Raw genomic sequence first — 27219 nt, 5'->3', positions numbered from 1 at the left:
AGATAAAAGAAATCACGGGATCTGCTGGTAAGCTGCAGGCAAGCACCTTAGAAAAGTTTTCCCCAAATAAGCTATTTCTTTTTAAAAAGGAGTTATAAACATATTTATGACAGTAACTAGAGTGGGGGAGCCAAAGCCCTCTGCATTCAGCCCAAAGGGAACGAGAGCAGGGAGCGGCAGGACTCACTGCAGGAGAGATGCCAGCAGCAGCCTCACAGACACCGAGGAAGACACGGCATTGTCTTCAAAACTTTATGCAGTAGGTGCCTGTTTTGTAACTAAAAGAAAATGATTTCTGGGAGTACTGGAATAAGCCAGTTGTACATATCTTAGATATGACATAAAATTACATACTCTAAGATCCCTCATGCACAATTTCAGAAGGAAAGGAACACAGCAGTACTTAATTTTATTAAGGACTCTACCACATATAATTATACCTCAGAAAATTAAAAATCTGGATATAACACTTACATTGACAGAGACAACAGAAATGTTATTGAAAAGAAGCTGAATACTTGAAAACCTGATATGCTTCAGAGAGTCATTAGTGAGTCATATATTAAATCCACAAATAATGTAAGTTAAGGTTCATTGTAAATGCTGTTGAATAGAGAGGAAAGCCAAAGGGATATACTGCGTTCATCTAACAGCTAAATTCCTTTTGATTTCAAGGGTACAGGATGATACCATTAGAAGGTTAAAGGAAAATCAGGGTAAGAACTGAATTTAAAGAAAAAGGAAAAAAAAATCAACCTGAAAAGACTATTCTTCCAAGAAGAAATAATGTCTTTATTCACCTGGAGGAAGAAACTAGAAAAAAGATACATGGAGCAGTAAGAAACTGTTAGATCAATATTTGATATGTATAATGGTAGCAAGAAAATATCACTGTGTGCGATTTTCATTTGCATAATCTTGCATGCGGGAGAAGGTCATTCTTCTTTTAAGGAGTCTATGTTCATTACTGTACATTTCTGCACAAAAAAAGTAATTCAGAAAACCAAAGGAAATTCAAACTCAGAGTGTATTTTATGCATAGAGATTTAAGGAACTAGGTGTGTAAAGTTTAGTAAAATAGCATCTTCTATATCCACAAATCCATCTGAGGTGCACAGCTGCCCAGCAAAAAAAATTTGTAGGCTAGGAAGGATGGTGTCAAACTAAGGCTAAATGAATAATTTAAATTAAACAACGTGTGCATACTATTTTGAGTAGTTCTAAACAGACCAGGATTTTCCAGACTTCTTCATATCTAATAGTTTCTTGCTCCTTCAGGGTGGGTATTTTCTTCTACCACAGAAGTGTGCAGCGCTGTGTACAGTGACCTCATCCAACTGATATTTGTTCCTCTTAGTCACTTGCTTGGCTGCACCTACATGATGATTGGTAATGTTTTCTTTCCCTGCTTCTGGCTTTTGCCCTCTTGCTGCATGAGGAGCCAAAAATTTACCGCAAATCCCAGCTCAGCAGCTAGCTCACCTTCTGAAGAGAATCTGAACTAGTCTGGTGGGACTGTTTCCCCTACCTTACTGCTAAAACATATATTTAATAAATTCTGTATAAATCGATTAAGGTTATGATTGTTTTTTCCCGAAAGCTGAGCATGGGTAGCATTTGCAGTGCCTTTCACAAGGATGATGGCAGAAGCTCCATAGCAACAGCGTGTTTGCATTCCTACAAGAACTGCACTGCTGTTGCACTGTCATCTATCAGGAAAACTGATTTGAAATGGATTTGATATATACGATCACAGTCGTGTAGTATGCCTGCTAAAGATTTTATTCTCATTAACAGAATAAAGTTTTACTTAAAAAAATGTGTTATTTGTCTGCAGTCAGCAGAGGTTTCACTGTTCGAGCTTTCCCGGAGTTTAGAGTAACAGTATTTTTTGGGTGCAAAGGAACTGGAAGTTTTGGCCTCTTTCACCTAAAACCCACTAATATACAAAGACCTGCAAGAACTGCTTGGATGGTTTAAACGGACGTTCCCTGAATGCTTTCTTCACTTCTTTTGCAGAGTCCTTGATTCCCCACCCCCTTTTTTTTTAAACATGCACCCATTTCAAAAGGGTCTTTGCCCACTTAACACCTTTCAAGTAAAGCTCTTCACAAGTGAACAGAAATGGAACAAGACAAATTGGAAAAAGCAGTCAAATACCTGGGCCATATTATATGAAACAGAACAATTCATACACATTTTAAGGCTAAAAATGGAACACTGGATATACCATTAGATCCCTGATATTACCACTTATAGCCAGTGGACTAAGAGGCTCTAAAATAAAACTGAGTATTTCATTGATCTTCACCTGCAGCATGGTCCAGCAGAAAGAATAGGAGGCCTGGTTGCATACGTCAGATCAAAGGCAGAACCAAAAAATAGATTGTTTAGTCACTTTACTGCTTTGTATCCCTGTTTTCCCTTTGATCCCTGTCTTACTTAACCAAATGATTTTATGATTTAGAAACAATTCTAATGGTTTCTAGATGCTCTGAAGAACACATTGTCCCCTTTCCAAAAGGCAGGAAAGAGCGTGCCAGCTCAGGAGAGGTATTCGTACCCTCATTACACAGGCTGATAAGAATTGCAGACGCCTCCTCCAGAATGTGCAAAAAGGTCCCAAAGCCTCATAATTGGCCACATGATTAAAAAACATATAGCTGCAGTGGGTCCACATCATAAATCACAACCAGTGCTCCTGACCAGGTAATAATCCTTTTGGATCCCAGAGATTATCTCCACTGCTGTGCCAGCGGACTGAGCTGTTTGCTCATCATCTCTAGCCCGGTACCTTCAAACTCCCAAGGTCAGTAGTGCTTTACACGTGAGCCTGCTAGCCCAGGAGGAAAAGAGGTTGAAGTTCAAGTGCTGCCACTGTTCTAACAAATACAGTAGTAGCAGGGACGCAACTCCAAGTCCAAATCCACCCAACTCTAATTGCTGCTCTCGTCACGCAGCATAAGACAAGTGTTGTTGTGCCACATTTGAGTCTACAATAAATACCCGAATATAGACTTGTCCCCTGGGAAAAGTGGGGACATAAAATGTAACAGACTTATGCAGAGAGCAAAATGACCATATAATAATTTTGCATACGCCCAGAAACACAGGCAAACATCTTCTGTTTACTACATACATGTCTCAGCCTCACTGCTGGGCGTGGGAATGGCATCTACGAGCCGGCTGAAGCAGAAGCACCAGCACACCTGCCTCCTTCATGAGGACCTCCCTGGAGGCGGAAGGCTGGCAGGTCTGACATTCATTGTCAGTGAAAGCCAGCAGCAAGGAGGAGGAGAGAGAGACTCCACCCCCACGAGCGTCCCAAAGGAAAGCGACAGTTGAAGAGAACACGCCAGACTGAATTTCAAAGCCAGAAAGGATTACAACTCGATCAAAACCAGAGACAGTCCGTCACTGCTGCTTTTAAGTTCCATCTGCAGAACACAGCCCACCAGCTCGAGGCCCTGCACTGTCCAAAAGTACAGAGGTGCTGGAACACAACTAACTGAATTCCTCTCTACGCCCGTCACCACCCCTGTGAGCCCTGACTACACACTTCGCAAGGCCTGTGGAGGACCGACTATTGAGGATAATCACAAGAAAATTCTTCCCACTGCTCTGTTTTCTCTGTTAATGTCACATTCTCTCTGTCTGTTGTCTCCGCACCACAGGTATTTTAGTAAATCAGCTGAGTTCCTGCTACCTGTCCTACAGGACCGCAATTATTTCCTCACCAGTCTAATACTTCATACTTAGGTGTTCCAGCAGTCTAATGTTGACTAACACGTACCCAGAACCAGATATTCACTGCTCTCCAACACTGCGCATATAAATGCTTAATACCCTTCCTCCTCCCAGAAGTTATTTGCAGCTATAATCTAGGTCTCTTAGATTAGTAACAGTAATGGTACTTGAGTCTACAGTGATGTGTACCTGCAGTAGTGAAAGGGCAACCTAAGGATACACCAAAAATCTTTTCTAGATTGCTTCTTTGCACACCTCTGTGCATTCCATCCTAAGACGTGTCAAATGCCCTTCTACGTGTCTTGAATCCAGGTTCTCAGTTAACTGCTGGGAAGTGGACACAACCTAATTATTGAGAGGCAACAACTGAGGAAACAAAGCCAGGACAAAGCAGATTATTAAAAACTGCCTTGATTTTTAGATGGCAGAAAGAGTAGGGCTTTGCATCAATTTTCATCTCTTTAGTCAACAGTGGAGAGGGGGAAAGGCAGAAGACTGTAAACACAAAAGAAAAATAAATTAAAACAGATAAAATAATGTAGGATCACAGTTTGAAAAGATAACGAAACAGTAGCCTCTTCAATAAAAATAGTCACAAGCATCAGTAAGAAACTAGAGAACAGAGAGGGAAAAAAAAGTATATAAGCTCAACAGCAAAGAACAAAAAAGCCATACCTACAACTCATAAGCCTATTCTAACAACACACAGAGATTTCAGTTCGAATAATCTGAGGAATTTATCTGTCAAAATACATTGGAAGTAAAAACTGAGTAAATAACTTCTACAAACCAACAAAATTTGCATCAATAGCTAAGCCTCTATCAAAGCAACGTTTGCCTAGAGATGCCACTATATCCTATTGCTCAGTTATGCCTAGAGCACCCCTTTCAAAAGGGACTCACCTAAAAACAGTAGGTAATAATACGCAATATTCAAAATTCAGCCCTTGGACGATGCATTCTTGTCTTGTCGTGACTACGACAATCTTTAGCAAATTGATACAGCCTGAATTGACACCATAAAATAAAAAGCTGTTCTGAATACTCTTTAACCCCAGCAGAAGGGCTGTATTTACAGGCTCGAGCCCCTTAGGAGCATGTCAGGGAGGGGAACTTGGCGGGAAGGTGCTTCTGTCAGAAAAGTCAAAAGAGAAAGGGGGGCGGGAGAGGGAGGGAGCCGAGGACGAGCGGCCACGCTGCGGACTGAAGGCACGTCCGCACGGCAGAAACCTCCTGCATCGCACTCCGAGGAGAAACAGGAGGGAAACAAAAGGTCCTTTGAAATAGGAAAAAATAAACGTGGCAGCAAAAGAGCGAGATCTCAGAGAACCGATATATAACTTCCTTTAACGGGTCTTCACAAAAGAGAATGTAAAAAGGGATGCCTTGAAAGAGTCTGAGCACCAAGGCGAGCACAACACGAGATCAGGATGCCTTGAGGCTCCTGCCTTCAGGCCATTAAACTGCAGCAAGTGACCAAACCTTTATACTCTACCAAAAAGCAGTGAAAGAATTCAGCCCCCCTCTCCCCCAAGCACTGAACACCACCAGGCTTCAGAGCACGGGTAAAAGCTGACGGTGTCAGGAAGAGGCGTCTCCAATACGGGTGTTAATTCCACACTGACCACTGCTTATCATTACGGACCGAGCAGCATCAAAGGCAGGAGATCGGACTGGCTGGACCGGTTCAGTCTGGGCTGGCAATTTCTCTGCTTTTTGCTTTTCTGAAGTAACGGCTTTAGAGCACCACAACTGCCCCGCAGATCGGTATTACAGTATTCCTGTGGCAAGCACAGAATGGTAACAAGAGTTGGCTTTTATGTGAAGTTTACATTCAATGTAATTCAAGATATTCACTGCCCTGAATTAGCAAATTATAGCAGCAATGAGACAGCCTTCTGCAATTTCCTTTCTCTTCTCCACATTCCCAATGGGGCCTAGGAAAAATAGAAAGCTTAGAAATTTCTGTGATTTAGCTTTGGCTAAATTCATATCCAGCACACTCCCCTGTAAAAGGAACACTGAGCGCAGCTAGCACAGAGACTTCTCATTTGCTCTATGCCGGTTTGGTCTTGAGGGCCCATTCCCACCTCCTTCTAGGATCTTCTTTAGATCTTAGGCCTCTGGATTTATTAGTATCACTCTTTAAATCATTACTAAAAAGTTTTTCCTGTAATGCAATACATGCTCCTGGGGTCTCAACTGCTTCAGGGCAAAGCACAGTATACAGTTAAGATTTAGCACCTGCATGTAAGCTCAGTGTTGCTTATTTAACTGTTTGATCATATGGTGAAAAACAACAGAACAGAAACGCATCAAATTTTTCTTAAAGTCTGTCAGTAAAGAGTGTCTGACCCTCTTCTAAACTCTCTTGCTCTTTCCAACAGGAACCTCCTTGTACATCTTGGACCTATTTTTTGTCCGTAAGTTTTCATCTGCGGTACCTGAGATAAGAGGCCTCCTCTTTCTCAAAATCGCAAAGAATCTCAGACTGTCTCTCTGTGAGCCTGCCAGGATTCCCATACATTACAGGATGCAAGGTCAAACATTCACGTGCCTCCTGCTGCTTCCTGAAAAACGCAGCTAGAGGAAAGAATGCATCCTAATGACGGGGGGAAGACAGTCAAGACTGACATTATCATCCAAAATTGTACAAATTCATGATCAGATTATTTGATGTAATTGTCACAACAAAACCCAAATTTTGGTGACACTGAAGTCAAGATCCGGAATACCAAATGAAGTTCTCTGGAAAGCATGTGTTTCTCTGACCCTAAAAAAAATGAACTGTTAATGCAAATACCTCAGTTTTCACCACAATAATAAATTCACCGGCCAGCTGAGCAATCGGAAGGCATCTAAGTCCCGTCCCATGATCAGGTCGTAAGGCCACTTTCCTCCAGTGGGATAGGTGATAGTGCGAAGCTCCTCGGCCAAATAAATTTTCCCTTTGGAAAAGTGTGTCCAGAGGAAACCAGCTGCAGCCCTCTGACTCCTCAGCAGTCACAGTTCTCTTCTGAGGATGTACTCAATCTTCCTGGGGAATTCCTACTTAAAAGCCAGCTCTCATACCATGCCTCAAACCATGGCTTTCATTCTAGGCTATGAGTTTATGCCACTGGTACATTCCCAATGTGTTACCACTTCATTCAGGCTATTGCTATCCACTCTGCAACAAAGATCATTAAATAATTGAACTCAGATTCAAAGTTTTATTTTCTCAACTCCTAATGAAGCCAATGGGAATTAGACACAAAACCCAGTAACAGGAACGTCTGGCATATTCCCTTTCCCTTCCAAAATAACTTCAGTGAAGCAAACTCTCGTTTTGTTTCTCAAAAAAGCATGATGCACCTCCCCTGCTCTCACTGGGAGTTCAACAAGCCTAGGTACTGTCTGCTGCCTTTTCCCCACTCGAAGACTCTGCTGCCTCTTGGGAGCCCGAGTCTCTCTACGGACAAACTCCAGGAAAGCCCGCATACTTCCTGCCCCTCCAATCCATCCTAAGGATTGTTTTCTCTACACCTTTCTCTCTCCCATTCCCCTAAAAGTTATTTCAGTAAGTGACTGGTATAACAAGTGCGCACTAAGTATTTTTGGTTCAGGACAGTACAGAGCTTTCTTCAGCACAATGATGGATTATTGGAAACACTCCCTCAGCCCATGGCTTGAATCAAGAATTTTCACATTCCTTTAACAGAAAGTGTTTTAGGAAGGAAACTGGGTTTGCAGAGTACCACATCTTGTACGTGAGCTGTAAGGGCAATTTAAAACGCCAGTGCCAACAACACAAGGTTTGCATCTCCTACCTCTGTAATCAACTATCTACTCACAGTGCAGTGCTGAGATTAAGCCATTTGAGTCATTACAGACCAACTCAAGAAATCTTTGCAGGTAAACACTGAGTCACTAATTAACTTCCGGCTGACAAGGTGCCGCTAAGCCAGTGTTGCCTAAACTACACAAACAGAAATAGTTGTCTGAGTTCCTGAACTTTACTTATCAATGTGACTGTGTGCAGAGAAAGCAGATAGGAGGAGGGAACCCATCTGAACAAGACACATTACTCCAGTTGCATCACTTGGAAATCAACTGTGGTCTGTAATTTGGGGAGGGGGCAGAAGGCAAACAGAGTAAGCAATATTACTAAGATACGGGGCAGTCAGAGAGTCAATAACTTAGTCTGGTGCCTGTTCAAAACTCCTACATGAAATGAAGGATTTGGAATTTGATTTGAAACATCCTTCAATTAATAAAGGACTAACAAATTACATATCTGAACCATGAACAGAAGTGTTCTTTCAGGAGCTGCTCCACATCAGTGGATCAGCTCACACCGGCAAATAATTTAAAGTAGAGAGAATCTCACTCTTTAAGTATCGAAGTACTCTTTATAGAAAAATCCCTCGTACCCATGTGATTCCACATGGAAAAAAAAAAAAAAAATCAGTGTTTCTCCGGAAATACTCGCACACCATAAATTAGTCTGGTGACTTGACAACAGCAACACCACCACACACACACACACACCCCAACAAGCTTCCATCAGTTCTTCATAATGATAACTCTCTGCTGCTATGGTCACAAATTACCATAGTAACCATTAGATACACCTGTATTTTTAGATTAAAATTGCTTCTATTTTCACATAATACAGATCCAATTGAAAGAAACTACTCATTCTTACCAGGAAATTCTACTGGAAATAATAAAATTCCAAGGATAAATTAGAGTAACACTACTGAAGCACACATACACACAGAAACGGTTTAATTGCAAAAGGCAAATCACAAACATAGCCATTTACACAGCTGCCTCCAAGACTGTGATCTCAGGAAACCTCACTGGAAAGCAGTTCAACTAGGAAGCCCAGTAAGCCCAAAGGTCCTTTCAAACAGGAGTAAACTGCAGTAGTCCTTTGTGTTTCTCCATTAAAGCCCCATTTTTTCCATTCTCTCTTTCTAAGCGGGACTAACTTCACCCTCAAACACAGAAGATACTGATGTTCAGCCAGTCATAATTCAGCTAACACTAACACTGCTCTCCAGTTTTCCATGATTGCATGTTGTGCTTATACCCTCTGGTGGACAAAAAGCAATTCACAACTCAGAAGCTTACTGACTTTAAACTAGCAGTGTGCTAACAGAAACGTTGTCACAAAGCTATGGATTGCTATGCATCCTCTAAACTGGGCACTTCCAGGAAGGTCTTTCAGTCATCTTCAACTGGCTGAATCTGTCTCAGCCTCTCCACATTCTCACTGGGCTCCAATGCAACCAACCCTGTCTTCTCAGCATGCCTGATTTTAGATGTGAATTCATGGTCACATGTCAAAATAAAAAGTTAATTCATCTCTATGTGACATTCATAATATTTGAGAAATGATACAACAAAGGAGTCCAAATGGAGGAATCCATCAACTCAGTGCCTTCCCCAAAAGGCGGCAGCATGGATACAAAATTAGGTTTGAAAACTGGATAATTTACCTCCTAATTTTACAAAGTCACACAAAAAATTCAAGTTGCTTTCTTTTTCGTAAGTTACTAAGCATTACTTGAGATAAAAGTGTAGTTTCCTTGTATGTAATTTCTTTTAATCTAATCTCTAAAACAAAGAACTATGTGAAGCAAGCAATTGTATAGGTTATCTAACTGAGAGAATACACCAGTGCCAAATTTGCCAGTTATCATTTTAACTGAATCCCACTATTTTTTTTTGTTGTTTTATTGACTGTGAACAGAATCAGACTTGTTTAATTTCCTTTTCACACATCCACCTTCCCAGACTTTGTCATCAGGAGACAATCTTCTACGACTACATCTCTTACCGAGATGGAGTGACCAGTATTAACTCAATACTCCAATTAAAGCTCGGCATTAGAGCACTGTGGGTGCTGACCGCCACACTGAACAGAAGTCTGCCTACGCCCTGCTTCTGAAAGCTCTTAGAGTCAGCTGGGATTAACCAGTAAGTGTAAATAGTTAGAAACATTCTTTCAAATCAGTCCTCTCTGATCTCCTTTGGTTGGGTTCCTCTGACATACTATTTTACCCATTTTACCCATTTTTGACACATCTGCTCCGCTTTCACTGGGAATTTCTGAAAACTTATAGCCAGAAATTAATATTTGCACTCTAATGGAAACTACTCCAGTCTATTCAGTCTCTTAAGAATCAAGTGCATATGCAGGAATATTACTCTAGGAAGAAAGGAGAAATTTGGTAAAAACAGTGACTTCAGATGGAAGGCATTGTTGAATAGCCAACACCTTCTAGTGGGAATTTCAGCCTTTGTTACAGAGACTGCTGTACTACCTTTCATCCACTCCTGTTTCCTTCTTTAAGCCACTAATTTGTTAGGGAGTATTCATTCAGTTCTTACAGTCCGGACACACTTTTCTCACCAGAAAATTTTAATATGAGATTAAGATGTTCATATTTTAATCTCGCTCCCCTCTCCTGAAACATGCCATCTGTGCAGCAGAAATCCTTTAGCACTCATATACACATTTCTGTTGCTTACTGCCACAAACGCTGACACCACACACCAGTTACTCCCATCAATTCTGCTGCACAGTGAAGCAAAAAAACCCTCATGTCCTTGTAGAAATTATCGCTAAACAAGATAAAATACTACACATCAGCAAAAGTGCTTTTTACTCTCTTCTTGGGAACAGTTTTCAATACATTCTAACATAGACCTACCACATGCCACAGAGGCATCACCAACCAAGCTCTAAGAAAAAAGCATTCAACACCCCCCACCCCGATAGCGCAGGGATGCTCTATACCCAGCTCCTGTGTGGCAGAACCACCTTTTGTCCAAAAGTTGAGTAACAGGCAGAAAACTTTAATTCTGCCTACTGTTGCCAAAGAAATACAGGTTTTAGGAAGTTTCTATTTTCCATTTGGCCAAATGGCTAGGAAAAGTGTCTGCACAGATGCTGAAATTGCCTGCCACAGCTGAATCAATGTAATGTAGATACCTATAGCTGGCATTTGCAGAGAACTGTCAGGCTGATCTGCCTTGCCAACAAGCAAGGTTAATCAGTAGGTTGAAGTTTGCTGCAGGTAGACTGCTTTGTGCCAGTACTAACTTACATGAACCTAACCTGCTATTCCTACAATATTGCAATGAAGACATACTATGACAGGTCAAATTGATGGTCAGATCCTCTCCTCCCTGACCTGCTACAAAGAACCCAACTCGATTCCCCACCTTTGATGACTCAGTATGGCAATGCATTTTTACTGTTGCTGCAAACCCTTCACGTACAGTCTGAAACAATTACATGTTACAGAAGGCTCAGACTCTTGCTGCTTAAGAGTTCGTTCAGTTTTGCAGCCTCCCACAGACATTACTTCTAACATTATTTGGTTAAACATAGAATACTCCTGTCCAAAGCGTCGGCATTAGGCAGATTGCAGCCAGAACCTACTTCAAGGAGAGATATATAGCAAACCATGCTAATAGTAACATGCTCAGGTTCCACCTGGGTCCCAGCCTGAGGCCTTGTTGTACAAGTCACTGTATGATGCTAGGGCATAAGACTGGATAATGAGATAATGGAAAAAGGCTAAATTTTGGGTTTTAAAGAAGGCATTTTTGTGTCTCTACAGTCAGCAAAATGTAATCCTTTACTTAATGTAAGGAAATATGAGAACTGTAACTAGGTTGTGAGAAGACAGGAGCCAAGAAACAGAGCATAATGGTTTACTTGCAAGGGGCTATGGAAATGTTTTGGGGAAAGCAGCAGCAAAGACCTAAATTTACCTGCAACACTGAAGAGAAACAAAAGCAGATGCACATTTTTTCTGCATTCTGTATTATTTTGATTCCAGGTCTTCACTGTAAATAGAGAAATGGCAGTTCTGATATTGGACTTTGGGATTCTGCAGATGCCTGTGTATATGTGTAGCAAAGTTCAGAGTTTAGTGCATCATTCTGGTCCAAAAATACAGCCTTGCAGGGGTGGTGGTGGTGGTGGGGAACGCAGGTAATTTCCCAGATGAATGCTTCCTTTGGAGCTCCCTGCTGCTGCTTCCCCAGTATAATGCATCTACAACAAAACGACGTAAGAGACTCGATACTCATCCAGCCCTCCCTGCAGTCTATATGACTGCTGAGAAAGGATTCAAACTTTATTGTTCTGACGTGATGAAAGGTTCAAGAGTTTGAATGCATGTTGTTCAAGTCCAGCTTAGAAAGGTAAGACAGAGTCAGAGGTGCTGTGAGTGAGAAACCAGGCTCTAATCTGTACGGTGCTTGAGGCGTAGAAAGAGCTAGTGATATTTCCTGGGCAAATCTTTACTGTTTGTAGCCTCATTTTCTGTCCTAAATCATAGCACAGGTTCTTAGTTGATATGCAAGTTTACTGTTTTCAGTTACTATTCAAACCAATTGTTCTCACAAACAAGTTACTCTGGACACCTGTTAAGATCTCTTTTGAGGCCTCTAGGCTTAGCACGTTCATAACAATACCTAGAAATAATGTAAGACTGAGTCATGTTTACAGCTTCTTGTAATAGTGCCAAATTCCAGAGGAAGGGTGACCAGACATCCTTTCTCCTCAGTAACACTAAAGCATATCCCCACATGGCATATGCATATATGCACATACAGGCTCTTAAACATTAAATTCAGTAGGCTTCAGAGCACATATAGAGCACACAAACTCATACAGCTTCAGAATACTTTGCTGGTTTTCCGCATATCTGACTTCATAGGGCAACTCAGAGAGCAGCACCACAAGATGCCTCAGCTAAGTGGCAGATTACAGATTCCTAGTAGGCTGAGCAAGAAAAACTAGAGTATTGACCAGTCACATAGAGCAATGTGGTTCAGCATCTCCTCAGCGAGTTGCAGAGTAACATGATAATACAGTGTCCCCATCAGAAAGTAGGGTAAGAATGTTCTTGTTTAGATTCCTCTCTTTGGCAACAAGTTATACTTTCCAGCATCATATGCAAGTTTGGAAAACAGTTAGGAAAACCCAGCTCAATTTAACAGCTGCTCTCAAACATACAATGACATTTCGCATTTAACATGCAAGCCTCCTTGGTACAATGCTCTGCGCAGATCTGAGAACCAGTAGTGTGTTCCATAATTATCCCACTTTCCTCCTAAGGCACTGTATGTCCTGCTGATTAAGATGGCAAATTAAATAAAATTCAAAAGCATCAATTTCTGGAAAGTCAGGGTTCTCTGGAAATCTTGCTTTTCAAGGCAGAAATATTGTGAAGGAGTCATACTTCCAACAGGGACGTATAATAAAGCAAGCCCACCACTGCCAAAGGACAATGAACGGAACACACTGCACTAAACTGGGGGAAGGTGTGGTTTTCCCAAGAACAAGCTTTCCAACTTTAAGAACTCTAGCATCTCCTTCTCTAATACTCCCTCTACTTATAATCTAGTCTAAAAGAAATCAGTCCCCCTAGGCCCTAGGAAACATAAGGCTGGAGAATCAGAAAATCCCTGAAGAACAGTAAGAAATCAAGATATTTAGCTGGAATGGGGGGTTCAAGACCTTACAGTAGTCTCCTCTCTCTTTTCCTATTTCTTACCTATCCAGGAGGGCACTGCCAAGGGAGAAAAACATTCTTCCCTTCTATGCAGCAAGTCATTATGTTTCCCAGAAGGGAAACCATGTTTCACGGTTTTCTTTTCCAACTGCAGAACACTGACTGATAGCATTATAAAGTGTAGAGGTATGACACTTCCTTCCGAAAGGAAGTCATGGCTTCACTTTGTATCTCATGGTGCAGGTACTTTTGGACAATTTTTAGGCACACAACCCTAAAAACCTCAGGTATCATTTCCTCTTATTGTGTTTATCTCTGTGCCTAGGCATATTAGGAAAGGGGTATAAACATTGAACACAGTGGGTTCTACTGCGAGGTGAAGATTTAACCATTTGCTTAACTGCACAATGAAGCCCACAGAAGATACTGAATAGGAACTACATTTTAGCATTTTCTGCTGAAAACACTGAACAACAGCTGCTAAAAGCATTTTACCAAAACAGCACATTCAGCATTCTCATTAACAAGAGAACTTCTATGCATGACCATGCCATCCAGTGCAGAACTATATCTAGAAACTCCCTAATCTATCACATAGGTGGTGGCAGATCTGCAGAGGCTTTGATAAAGCAGAGCTAAATCTAGCAGTCACTTACACTTATACTGGAAGAAGAACACAGTGGCCATGCTAAGACACTGTTCTTGCTCTGGGTAAGTTCTGTTGCCTGACATCATCAGCGTCACATCTCATACTAGACGTAGTCCCTGATTCCACTCCAGACTCTTATGACAAGAATTCATTTAATTTTTCCGTACAACAAGCCAGAGTAAAACTGACCCATCCTCACCCACAGGCTAATGGCATTAAACAGCAATGCTAAGTAAAAGTTTAGCACACAATCTAGTTCAGGAAGACAGAGGTAAATCCAAACACCCAAATCAAATCTTTAGAAATCCTTCCTGCATTTCAGAACAGGGAGAATTGCTATAAATGAACTGATTCTAGAAAGTATTCTTGAAAATCACTGTATGAAAACTGAGTAATCTGAGACTAGCGCAACACATGTACAAGGAATAGGCAGGAAAATCAGCACAAGGGCAGACTATCTAATCCTTTGCTTCCAAATCAAGTTCTTCACAATCCTTTAGATAAAGAATTTGCTATGGAGAGTTTTATGTTAAAAAAGTTCAAGTAATGTGGTCATAGAGGTACTTGGTGGATAGAGAATAACTGTTCTATCTCGCTCAATATAGTATAGTCTAGGACAGCAGTTCTTCGCAATTGAGTCTTCTATACATTCAATAAAGATTTCCTCTCCTATATTTTATCCCTCGAACGGAAAGAGGGATTTCCATTGGAAACAGAATTTCTGCTTCACTACAGGCAATTGCATGTATAATGTACAATACTAGGGATACATGGACACACTGTTCGGTAACAAACTAAAAAGAGCAAACTCCTATTTTTTTTTTTTTTAACTCAAACCTAAAAGCCAAATCAAACAGATTTTCTACTGGGCCCTCAAAGGACTTATGGATAAATTAGGACAAGCATTTCTGACAAGATGCAGGTTTCTGACACAGCCTGTAAAGCTATAAATAAAAGCAAAAATAACTTCTTCCTTATTTTTTTTCCCCAAATAGCTAGGCAATTCATAAAAATTTGCCACCATGACAATGGAAAACGAGCAAAATTTCAGTCCCAATCTTCAAAGTTATAAGCTTCTGAAGGGATGTCGTTTAGGACAGAAATACGTGCGCAGCCTTATCTGCAGAAGTGCTTCTATGCATTGTCAGCAGCAAAACACCGGGGTTCAGCAAAGAGTCCACCACAGTTTCAGAAATATGACAGCAAAAGACACAGGCAAACAAGAACGCCTGCACCTAGAGCCAAGAGTGGTCCTCAGTCGGGAAGGAGGAGCTAGATTCCTTTGGTTGCTAGTTTCCGTAAGGATTAAGACCATGGAGTAGTTGTTCAGCCAGCCATGTTTATAACGGTGGTCCCCCATTATGTATCTCAACAACAGCAGCTGTGTTCATCTCATAAATCCCCACTGAACCTGCTGGTACCTGTATAGGGGATCTCCCCTTAACAACTCTCGACAGATTAGAATCTGGGATGGCTTGGCATGACTCCAATTTTCTCTGCAGTACTGCAGTCTCACTCCCACAGAATATACCCTACTTTCAATGCAGTTCTGTCCCAAGTGTTGCATATTGCTCATGCCTCAGGACATTGATAAATATGGCACATGGTCAGACAGAAGAAGATTGTCCAAGGGCTGCAGTAGGGTGAAGCAAGAGGACTGATTAATCCCAACACTGTGCCCCGCTCCCTCTTTCCCCTCCGCCCCCATAAATGGAATCCCGGGATTAGTGAACTTCACACTTCAACTGTTTTTTCACTTTTCATGCTCTGAGGACTGGCTCTCCTAAAGCTGAGAGACAAGGGCTTCTTGAATTTCTCATGTATGTCTGAAGACTGTATTGAGCCAGGTTTTCCCTAGTCACCATCATAATGAAAGAATTTGTGGTAACAACCATCAGGATGATGCGGCGTTCAACCACTCCCTGCCCACGTTCTCCCTGCCCATTTTTCCTTCTCTCACTGATGTTCTTACAGGTATCAAAGTGAAAAAGAGAACTCGAAATAAAATTCAAGCAGCTCAAGCAGCTTCAAGGAGCAAGCCAAAAACCTTACGGATGCCCCACTTTTCTTCTCAATAGTTAACTCTTACAAATATCTGTATCTGCTCCATCACATGTGCATATACTAGCACTTTTTCTTCATAATTCAGTTTTTCAATTCCCTCACTCGACCTTCTGGAAAAATAAAATAAAATAAAAAAATCAAACTCTTATCTTCCAGTACCAGGAACTGGAATCTGCCACATTCCTCCCAGCAGCCAGTCCTTTTTATGTTCAAAAGTACTTAGCACACACCATTTCAGTCCCCTTCTGAAAGGGGCTGCACATGACAGGTACTGGTCATCCTAAAGGAGAATGAATTATATTGGGCACTTCTTAACAACACGCAGCTGCAGAAGGATACCCAGAGCAAGATAAGACATTTTGGGGAGCCACCCACCCCTGTGGAACTCCAGTGTCTAATATTTTTTCCAGCTTCTGTGCAGTGGATGTCTCTAACCCTAGTCAGTTCTTCCAGCAAAGATTCTCCCCAACTAGGGTTATACAGAGGGAATCCCAAAGCAACAGGCTATGTACAGACATATTGGCATTCCCTCCAACAGAGGGATGAAAAGGAGAAAATTCTGGAGGATGTGTATCCTCTACTTCATGTTCTAAATCTCAGCCTCCCCCTTGCCTTGGAATGAGCTCTACAAAGCAGTAGCTGTTATGTACATGAATCTCAGCTCTCTTCCTTTGGAGTTTCCCCTCGAAGGTGACAGGCAAATCCTGGGACAGAGACAGGTGCTGGGGAGGGGGAGGTCTCCTTAGGATGACTCGATAGAAGCAACAGAGCCTGCAGTTTTCTTCTTGGGGCGAGCTTTCACACTTCTTACTGGAAGCTGAGGAGAAAGAAAAAGAGCCATCTTATGTTAGTTTACTTTAACAGCTAAACGTTTAACAGAATGAAGAAAGGAGGTAGGCATATATGACATATATGTTACACAGAGTGCCTAATTACATGTAATGGTGTCTTGTACACCATAAACTCAGGGTCAACAGTACAACTTAACATGATGCTTTGCTGATTACTTTTCTCCAGATTATTCAATTATTACACTTAGCCTGAAAAGCTCTACAATGTGATCTAGTCATATACCACTCTTCAGCTAAAAAAACAAAAACAAAAAACCCTGAGTTAAGCCAAGCAAATAATATAAGATGACCCCAACTTAAAAGGGAGAAGTACTTTATCAAGTATAAATCAAACCACAAAAAAAAACTTCAAGTAAGAGCAAAAACCTAGAAAGCATCAGCTTATCAGCTTGAACAGCATGTTCCACAAATCACACCAGCTTCTGAATGAAAAGATGATTAAACTAAAATTGCTCCGAGACACAATTGCATTCATTTTTATGTATGGTGCGTTTCAATGATACGAATATAGGCAGCTTGTGCCCATCTGAATATGGCTGCAAATACCCTGGAAGCATCACATGGCCATAGGAAGTGACAGCTCAACAATGACTAGTTACCCAAACTTCAGGAGGACAAAACCTATCTATATGGGCCCCAGATGATACTTTTGCCAAATCAAACATGCAGAAGTCCAGGAAAGCTTAAAAGGGCATAGAATGTTTGCATTTTAGATGAGGAGAAAGTAGCTGTCCCAGGAATAAAGGTCACAGCAGTACTATGCATTTAGACTGCCTGCAACAGACAGGAGAGAGAGTATAGTCAACAAAATACGCTAACAAAAAAATACCTAATGTCCCACCCTTAAACACAACACATGAATGAAAGAAAAGTTTGGGTCCTTGGTTATGACAGAGGTTTCCAGGCACAGTAAGAATACAGAAGCCAGACACCTGTATAGTAGGTGCACCTGCAGACAGCAAGTGCTCTCATGTAGGACTCTACTAGCAAAGACTTAGTCCAGCAAAGTTTTTATATATATAAACGGCTTTTAAACTCAGTGAGACTGTGAAGCCACAGCCTCCCAACAAAGCTCACAAATCAATGTCTGCACTGGAAATAACTTACACAGTAGCTCACCTCAGCTTTTGTCATCTTCTTAGAAGCTTTGAGGCTCTGGGTACGTTTAGGCAGTTTGTCTCCTGCATCTTCATCTGATGGGTCTGTTCTAGTCTCGGATGGGGCTTCATTAGATCTCTGTGCCACACTGCCCTCCTCTCCTGAGGAATAACAGGAAGCTAAGGAAAAACAGAGACAGTTTTATCAAAGACTTTCAAAAAAACCACATGAAATCTCAAGTGGCAAATCATTAAGGACCATGAGGAGGAGAGGTGTCAACAATCCTTATGAAAAATAATCCAAAAAGTAAAGAGATGTGTTAGGAGATGGGAAGGGACTAGGGAGGACAACACAACTTCCTCTAGATAATTTGCAATCCCATAGTCCTTCTGGGACTCAAAGCGTGAAGTCCAGGGATCCCCTCCCAGCTCACCATATGAGGCCTCATGCAATGGAACAGCAGTGGTGTTCTATACCTGAATCCTCAATGGTTTCAAGGAGACTTCCACCAGAGGGGTGCAACTGTGGCTCGTGGCTCCGCAAATGCACAGCATCCTCATCCCGGATCAGAGTGAGGTCCTGCATGCTGAAACTTCGCAGCTTCTCAGACAAAACTCCCTGGCCCTAAGAGGACATGAAAATTAGCGTCAAGGACACTGTCTTCACCAAGATCATCTCATACGGGATCATTCAGAAGTGGGAAGGCGCCCCATTCCCCACTAAGGTACTTTGAAAAGAACAGGGAAGGGAAAAAGAAAGGTATGCTCCCATGACCAACAAGAAAAAGGCTACAGCAAACTCCATTCCTCCTCTCCCTTCACTCCTTTTGTAAGTCAAGGGACAGGATTAACTGTAAGAAAGACTGGAGGAAAGGAAAAGTTGACTGGTCTGAACAAGTACCAGCATCATTAACAGACCCACAGCACTAGCTGCTGGGACACAAAGCTAAACTGCTGGGGGATTTGTGCATGTCACAGAAGCTTAAATTGTGTTTGCAGAACACAGGTGTGGCATTACCTTTGCAGCTGCAGTAACGGCTGCATTGGCAGCCAGGTTTAACCCTCTCTTGCCAACTCGCATCATGGTTTCATAGCTCTTGTCACGAGCCTGAGTGATATATTCATCAATTTCCTAGGAAGGCAATGGGGAACACAGCATTTAGGTCCTGGTTACAAATATGAGCAAAGTCTCCCCCACCATCACCTTTAGAAACACAGAGCTCATCAGGATCCTTCTACCAAGGCTACCAGCATCAGCTGCCATTCATCAATACCTGTCTGTGCTATTTATAGAAAGCTTGCAAATGCAACTCTGATTTACAGAAAACTATCTCAAATTAGAGCAACTGAAACAATGCACTTGCTTATACTGAGAACGTGAAAGAACAGCCTGGCTACAGAACATGCTGCTTCTGTCATGATTCAGTGAGCTTAACTACTGATAGTGACTACATGGGCTCATGGCATTGGATTAGTCAAACATGCTTTCTAAGCGTTAGGGAAAAAACTGGCTATATCGTCATCTTCAGTAAGCTGCGGCATGACATCTTTATGGCAGAGACAGAATCATTCTACATCTGCTAATGTCAGCACAATCATGACTCACGCGTTTCAATTTTTATTGTGGCATAACTGAATCAGAAGTCAGTCAACTTCCACACAGGTCAGTATCTTCTGACAACAAGCAAGTACCTTCTCCTTATTGGAGAGCGTTGGGTGCACAAACTTCCTGTAGAGGACACTGGAGCCCTTGGTGTAAGGGGACAGCAGCCAAATCACAAATGCGATTTTCAACTCGAAATAAAAGGGAAACCTGAGAGAAAGAAAGGGAAGAAGAAAAAAAGAGAGAGAAAGATGGAGAACTGGAATCAAGATCAGTACAGAGACAAAGGGAGACGACTGGGAGAGAGCAGCATAGGCAGGAAGAACAAAGGAAAGAGTAAAGACTCAGAAAAAAGAATCAGTATGTCACGTCAGAAGAGCAAAACCCTCTTTGAAACCTTAGGACATACCTTCCTCAAGTGTCATTTAGTCTTTCATCCATAGCCATGAAAACTTCATAAACAGGGCATCCCTCAGCCCTGCAAACACACCAAGTTACAATCTGATAGCCATTCTCACTGTTATGAAGTTTGTTTAGAGACCGTTCACTGGAAGGTAATATTACAAGTAGTTTCCCTCTCATTTTCCAAGGTTTACAAAAAGGTTTTCAAGAACTCTCAAGTTCTTGCTAAGGCTGATGGCTCAGTTTCTAAAACTTCCAGCAGGTGCTTCTCAGATGAGACACAAAAGGAGGATCAGTGTAAATGAAAAAGAGCTGGCAGCACCTAAGTCTTTCATCTTTAGCCTTCATTCAAAAAAGTCTCTGAGAAAGACAGCAGAGATTCAAGTACTTGAATGAAAACTTTCTACTGCATATATTATTAGTAAGAGACTTTCGTTTTTAGTGGGCCATTTTTAGCGTCAACAAGCCAAAGCTCTTGTACATTGCAGATCTTCATCTGCTTTTCAAAGTTCATGCAGGAAGAAACAAAACTGTTGAGTGCTTCTGTAAGACAGATGTAGCCATATCATGTTTCTTTAAAAGATGAAACTCAGATTAGGGTGGGTTGTTTCAGAGGTATGTGCAAAGCACAAAATACTAAAGCAGTGAAGAAACTGAAGACTTCCTGTTCCAAAGGTCGGTCCAGTTGAAGAGGTGAAACAATGACTTGTCAGTTTTGGAGGCCTCCATACAGATATGGCCAAGCATGAAACATAGCACTGAAAAGCTTAAGAACCTGCTCTCTCCCCCACCCCTGACAGCGGAAGAAATTCTCATCATATAAAACACCACTCAGAGCAGAGACATGCATCTGACCAGCTCCTCCATACCACGACCTTGCAAAAGCAAAACAGATCCCTTCCCCCTACTTTTTTTAATGTATCTTTTAGATCATCATTTCCCAAATTCTACTAGTTCACGCAACAGCTTCTCAAAAGTATTTTGTGCAATGAATAGATGAAGACTGTCTTATGGACCAATCTTAGCTGTTTGCAGCTACAGGAGACAAAACAGCTAAGACAATAGCTGCTACCCACAATGTCTACAAACCTTCAAACTCTGCATGTGGGTTGAGAATGCCTAGAGGAGAGACAGAGTTTATTCTTAGCATCCTACCACTACTCCTCTCTTCTATAAAGAAAATAATAATAATAAGCCACCAAGATACTCACCAAGAAAGAACAATGTCTGTAAGTGTTTCTGCTGTGGTGAAAAAGGCAAACACAATCCAGTACATCATCCACTTCACCTGCAAAAGAGCAGTCACTCACTAGACATCCACCAGAACCCAGAAAGTAAAATGTCTTACCAGTAAAAATGACTCATCACCTCCACAAATTAAGACAAAGTCAACAGCAAGAAGGCATATATAACTGGTAACGTAGGGTCACATACCAGATGTTACATTATAGTTTGGGAAAACACGTAGGGTTAATGTGCTGTAAATAGATAAATCAGTACCGATATACTGAAAAAGGCCTGTCCTGTAGCAATATCATGATGCAACAATAGTGCTGTTATCCCAAATAAAAGATTTAAAACACTCAGCAGTTCACATTAAAAAGTTATATTCTTTAATACATAATGACTACATTAATAAAAATATATGTGCAAATGTTTTAGTTCAGCTGTAGCCCTACGCTTTCTTGATTTTAAGTGTTTCCTTGGGGAGAAACAAGACAGATGTAGTATTTTACTTACTAGTAAGTATTCTTAGCCTTAATTATTGCTCCCAGAAATTACGTGAGGGACTTTCTTCTTTTTCTTAAATAAAGTTTCAGCAAGAGGGGCAAAAAACCAAAGAGCACACCATATCAACATTATCTTCTTGTTTAAGCTCTAGTCTAGTTTACCAAGCGTATTTAGTGCTATCATGACACACTTGTAGCATACGGTCCACCTCCCTGCTTCCTCACACCTGTCTCTGGAGCAGAACGTATTTCTTTCAAAGTAAACACAAAATAACCGCTCCCCTTCCCTGCACACACAATCTACTGGTTTTGTAACAAATTTCTCAGTTGCAGGCCAAATAACAATATTCCCTAAGAAGAACAAGCCAAACTATAAAACCTGCTACCCAAAAGTTTCCAGTATTAGAGTCAGGATCTTACAGGAGAAGCGGACAGTCTTCTGCGCTGCCAAGAAGTAAAAACAAATGTGAGCAGCAGATAAACGGAGACAGGAGGGCACCTTTGCTAAAGGCAAACTCGACTCTCAACATCAAGAACAGGAGAAACAATCTGAATTAGAGAAATTCTGTATTGAATTTTCAGAAAAGAATAAAATTAAAAAAAAACCAGACTGTATCATTTTGGTTTTTTCTCCAGATGTTTAAAAGTATCTTGCGTCTTGTACAGTTAGAAAATTCTAGCATCAAGATCTTTTGGACAATAATGATCTTAACATTGCTAAAGTAGATTTTTAGCAATAATCCACATATTAAAATGACATTAACACTTTAGTAACATTCTCAGTTACAGCAAATAAAGTTATAAAAGCTGGTATTTCCCCAAACTTACATCTGTTGGTAAATTTGGTGATCTGTAATAGAAAGACGCTCAGGAACTTTCTTAAACAAAAAAACAAAGAACAAAACAAAAAACTTACGCTGCTCCAACCCTCTAACACAGTAGACTGTTTTATAGATAGTCGTTAGTAACCTAACTGATTTCCACTTTATCATGCAACTTTTCAAAACACAGTGTAGCAAAACTCCTATTCTATGCCTCTCCCCCTGCTTTTTCCCCCTTGTATCATGGGCTTGGACAGGACCAGGTATTATTCACTTGAGTTCCAAAGCAACCCTAGGAAACAGACCGTTAACTCTTGGATGCAGCAACTTAAATCAACCCCTGCACAGAAAAGGGTGTGAATAATGACAAATGAAAGGCAAACGGGATCCCAGTGGCTGAGAGATTTCTGGGAAGCTACATACCAGCAAACCTAACTTTACTATTAGGCAAAATGAAGGAAATCATAATAAAAGCAATTAGTAGATAAATAGATACATACAACATAATGAGGAATATGTTTTTTGCTGAAAGAAATCAAGCTTACAAATGTAGCAGAATTCTTTGAAGGAATCAATAAGCTCTTGCTACAGTGCTCCCTCTATATGGTATATGGAGTTCGCAGTTTCCAACAGGCCAAAACACTCAAAGAACTAAACGGTTGAGGATAAAAGGGAAGGGACTCCTGAGGATTAACAGCTGGTTAAAAGACAGGAAACATGGGATAAAAAAAGTAGTCACTTTTCACAATGAGCAAAGTAACCAGTGGAATCCCACAGGAATCAGTGTTGAGATCTGCGTTGCTCCTCTTCATGAAAAGATCTGGAAAAGGGTGTGAACAACAAGATGGCAAAATTTGCAGACGATACTTTTCTACCCAGGGAAGTAGGTGAGAGCTGGTGAAAAAGTTCAAAAGGGGCATCTACACTGACTGCTCTTCAGCTGACCATTTTATCGCTCAATGTCATTAAATACAAAGTAATGACCATGCAGTTTCTGCTTTTTCTTAGTGACCATTATTGTGGTTATGTAAATTAGCTCCTGCCACTCAGGAGGGGTCACTGCAGCCAGCCTGATGAAACCACAAGCTCAACGCTCGTTAGGCTTTTTAAGTGCTAACAGAATGTTCAGGAACCGAGCAGAACAGAAAACATCATTATGTTACTGTTTAAACACACAGTGTGTTCACATCTTCAGTACTGGACACAGGTCTGGTTCCTGCCTTCTGTTGCCTCCTACCACCCTTCATCCTATCCTCTATAGCCAAAGAAAAAAGAAATATTGCTGAACTAAAAAATGTGCAGAAGCACAAACAGTATGGAACTATTTCTCCATAGAGAGGCATTAAATAGACTAAAACTCTTCAGTCTGCAAAAGAGAAAATGAAGAAAGGATACAAAAGGGGTCTGTAAAATCAAGTTTCCTAGAGAAGTTCAGTAGGTGCTGAATATTCATTACTTATCACAGCAAGAGTTCAGGAGAGCCAAATGAAAAGTGCAGACATTTAAAAACATGCCCCCCACACACTTGATTAAACCAGGCTATCAGATGTCACAAGTAAAGAAGGTTTGGGACATGGTCATGGAAGATGAGTACAGGGAAAGCTACTGAATAAACTAGAAGAATCCATCTAGCTCTGGAAGTCCCTGAACTGCAGATTACCAGAACCTGAAGAACAGAAAATGAGGGAAGAATCAATGTTTTCTTTCCTACAAAGTTTGTGATCCACAGATTACAAACATTGTCAAAAACTGAGTCAAATCAAGTTGTATTTTTTTTGCCATCCATTAAAAAGGAGTGAGGTCTTTGCCACTCAGATGACGACTGCCAACTTCAGCTCATGGCCCATAGGGAGTCTCCCCAACTTGCACCAAGAACCTATGTAATTTAGTAAATACAAAAACATAGTTGGAATGTAGATTTGACCAAAACTGCAGACCACATGTGAAGAGAAACAAGTCGCATCTTTTAAAAGAGCCTGAAATACCATAAGCAGTTTGTCACAGCTGCCCAAGAACTTATCATAAATGGATTTATATCACTGGGGGCGGAGGGGGAAAAGAAGAAAAAAAAAGAGTAAGCGTGCTCTGTGGTGGTATAGCTGGACTGCTTCTGGTATCTTGATCTGTCAATGCAGTCTTCAATACAACACGCTCTCTAGCACAGCTATTCCCCTGTAAGTCCTCCCCCACCTGTGTTGGTTCTTAAGTGCTATGAGGAAGCAATAATACACAGACAGAGTTGGCTTTGAAAATATGCAGCACAGCATTGCAATTTTCCACTGACTTTTCACATGAAGAACGGTTTGAACAGCTATTACCCCCCCTTCCTTGTATTTAACAAAACTGTTTTTCTCTGTCTTTCCAATTTTGTTGAGAAATACAAATCCCTCCAAAGATTAACGACTGGGCAGATGGAGTCCAACATCAAAATGTTTATTTCTAATGTAGCTCTCTAAAGCAGAAAGAATTTCTATACAAGATCAGTTTTAGCAGTCCAAATATAGTACCTCAAACCAGCTCCAGTATTTTTACTTAAATCAAGAACAAGAACAAATTCTTTGCTGCAGCAATCCATTTCAAAAAAACCCTATCAACAAAGCATGAATCCCACACTTCTCCGCAAGGGCCCCAGTGGGGCTTGCAGCCAGATGATTAGTTGACATTACTGCTAGGATAACTTTATGACACCCAAGTACTCTAATTTCCTTTTAACGTCAAATTAGGGAAGTTTTTTAGCAATTTAGATACCATCTACCAAAAGAAAATATCAATACAGCATTTGCATTTTGCAAGATGCATAGCACTACGTGCCTCAAAAACTAACCTGCCCACAGAAAATAAGCAATGTTTCCTGTAAAGAGTGCCTACAAACTCAAGGGCTCCATATTTACTAAGTCTCTGAACTCCAGAACAAGCATGCCAGAAGGCATTTTAAAAAATAAATATTCTTCTCCAAGCTCTAAACAGTGCAATTTCAAACTGTGAAATCCAAGTCTGTCATAAAGTTAACACAGATCCTGTAACTAGAACACAATCATTCCATGACAGACGCTCATGAGCCAGACTAAAATTCTGGGTAAAATCTGCATTTGATTAAACAAATGAACATCATAAACAACTGGGAGGAAAGAGGAAGACCAAAGGCGGTGGTAATAGGATTACACAGATAATTATGAAACCATAGGATCATGTGACTATTCTGACAGTTTCTTCCATCCAATTACCATGAATAAACTTAATAGTTTAGGAAGGATCACGGTACTTCTGACTGAGAGCAGCAAAACAAACAAAAAAATCAGCTGAGCCAGATGTTATGCTTTGTAAATCTGCCCACTATGAGCTAGACTGTCGCCCCAGGGACAGTAGTTCTCAAAAACTAGTGGGCTAAATTTTAAGTGGATGCATAGGACAAGTCTGTGCAACTCTAGCAGATGGAAGCAGTACAAGACATAACAAGGCTAGCCGCTCCTGTAATATTTACTGTTAACGTGCCATTCTGTAAGTGGCAAACAGAGCCAGGTGGATGGAGGGCCATGGACTGCACCGCAAACAGCAACAGCGACACAACTGAGCAGTACTGACATGGGTGAAGAGCCTGTTCACCCACGTTACCTCTTTGCTCCATCTGGCTACTCCTCCACTGAACAGAAATTCATCCCACCCATAAGCCAAATGGCTCCTGTCTGCACCGGCCACCTTAGGGCGCATTTCTGTAAGAACAAGGCGCGTGGCATCACTGAAAAGCATTTGGTGCCTTATATACTGCCGTCATAGCAATGATACAGACAGAAACAGAGAGGAGAAAACGATTCCAGGGAGGCAGAGGACAGTCTTGACCAACAGGAACCACCGATCACGAGCAAGGTTTAGAGGAAGGCACAAGCCAAGGGGAATTACTCAGCTTTCTGGAAGAAAACAGGAGCAGCACTGAGAGGGAGTCAGGGCAAGGGCAGAGGTAGGGAAAATAACTTGTCGCTGGACTTTGAGATGCTTCCAGACTGCACTGTTTTCTCCTACTTCCCCTCCCTCACCCGGTGTCGCTTGGAAAAACCGCATTGATGGTCTGAAACCTCCCGTTTCAGGGGATGTTCCCTCCCCCCAGCCTGCCGGGCCACCGCTCGGGCAGCCGCGGCGCGCCCCTACTCACATATTCCTTCACGTTCTTCGTCTTCACGGCCTTGTAGGAGGAGTACGCGGGGTAGAGGGTGCCGAAGATCAGCCTGCGACAAGAACAGACCCCTCAGGGCCGCCCGCCGCCGCCCCCCGCACCGCAGCCGAGATGCCGGCCGCGCCCCGCGGGGTCCCGGGGCGGAGCCCTGCGGCACCGCCGCAGCCCCCACCGCCCCGCGCCGGCCTGGGAAGGGCCCCGCGCATCCCCCCGGCCCGGCCCGGCCCGGCCCGGCGCACTCACACCACGAGGCGGGAGATGATCCAGGAGACCATGGCGGCGCCGCGCGAGGTGGGGCGGCGGCGGAGCGCGGCGGCGGCGGCGGCGGGGGGCGGCTCTTAACGGGCAGGTCCCTGCAGCAGCGCAGCCCCGCCCGGCCCGGGAAGGGGAGGAGCCGGTGCGTCGGGGCGAAGCACCGCACAGCGCTGCCAGCATCGTCCGCCGCCGCCCCGGCCCGGCCCGGCCCGGCCCTCAGCGCCGCCCCGCGCTCCGGCAGCCCCCGGCCGCGCCGCCGCGGCGGGAACAGGGCGGCTGAGGCGGCGGGGGAGGGGCGGGGCGGGGCC

General features: G+C 42.2%; 1 protein-coding gene across 3 annotated transcripts; it reads right to left on the bottom strand.

Annotated features, from left to right (window-relative positions):
- Nucleotides 1-375: 375 nt before the first annotated feature.
- On the bottom strand, nt 376-27191 carry REEP2 (receptor accessory protein 2). Of its 3 annotated transcripts, none has more exons than XM_064521231.1 (8): nt 26900-27191; nt 26636-26708; nt 21149-21225; nt 19625-19831; nt 18951-19064; nt 18410-18557; nt 17955-18112; nt 376-16801 (listed from the first exon to the last, which is right to left on the bottom strand). In XM_064521231.1, exons 1-8 carry the CDS (start codon nt 27089-27091, stop codon nt 16727-16729), a joined length of 1044 nt encoding a protein of 347 aa, XP_064377301.1. In that variant the 5' UTR covers nt 27092-27191; the 3' UTR covers nt 376-16726. The 3 variants fall into 3 exon arrangements, with proteins under 3 accessions (XP_064377301.1, XP_064377303.1, XP_064377302.1); XM_064521233.1 differs by having other exon boundaries at nt 19625-19745; nt 26900-27005; XM_064521232.1 differs by lacking the exon at nt 19625-19831.
- Between the last annotated feature and the right edge of the window lie 28 nt (nt 27192-27219).

The sequence above is a fragment of the Dromaius novaehollandiae genome, chromosome 15 (genome assembly GCF_036370855.1).
Source record: "Dromaius novaehollandiae isolate bDroNov1 chromosome 15, bDroNov1.hap1, whole genome shotgun sequence".
NCBI lineage: Eukaryota > Metazoa > Chordata > Aves > Casuariiformes > Dromaiidae > Dromaius > Dromaius novaehollandiae.
The sequence above is the reverse complement of the archived record's forward strand: the minus strand, read 5'-3'. Positions and strand labels throughout refer to the sequence as shown.

Bases quoted from the DNA above. Each gene is read 5' to 3' on its own strand.
- REEP2 (XM_064521231.1), bottom strand. From the start codon at position 27,091: ATGCTGGCAGCGCTGTGCGGTGCTTCGCCCCGACGCACCGGCTCCTCC. The intron at 21,226-26,635 runs GTGAGTAGGGGC...GCTCTTTTGCAG, and splicing joins CGAAGAACGTGAAGGAATAT to GTGAAGTGGATGATGTACTG. The intron at 19,832-21,148 runs GTGAGTATCTTG...GCTCTCTCCCAG, and splicing joins ACAGACATTGTTCTTTCTTG to TCGTCTCCCTTTGTCTCTGT.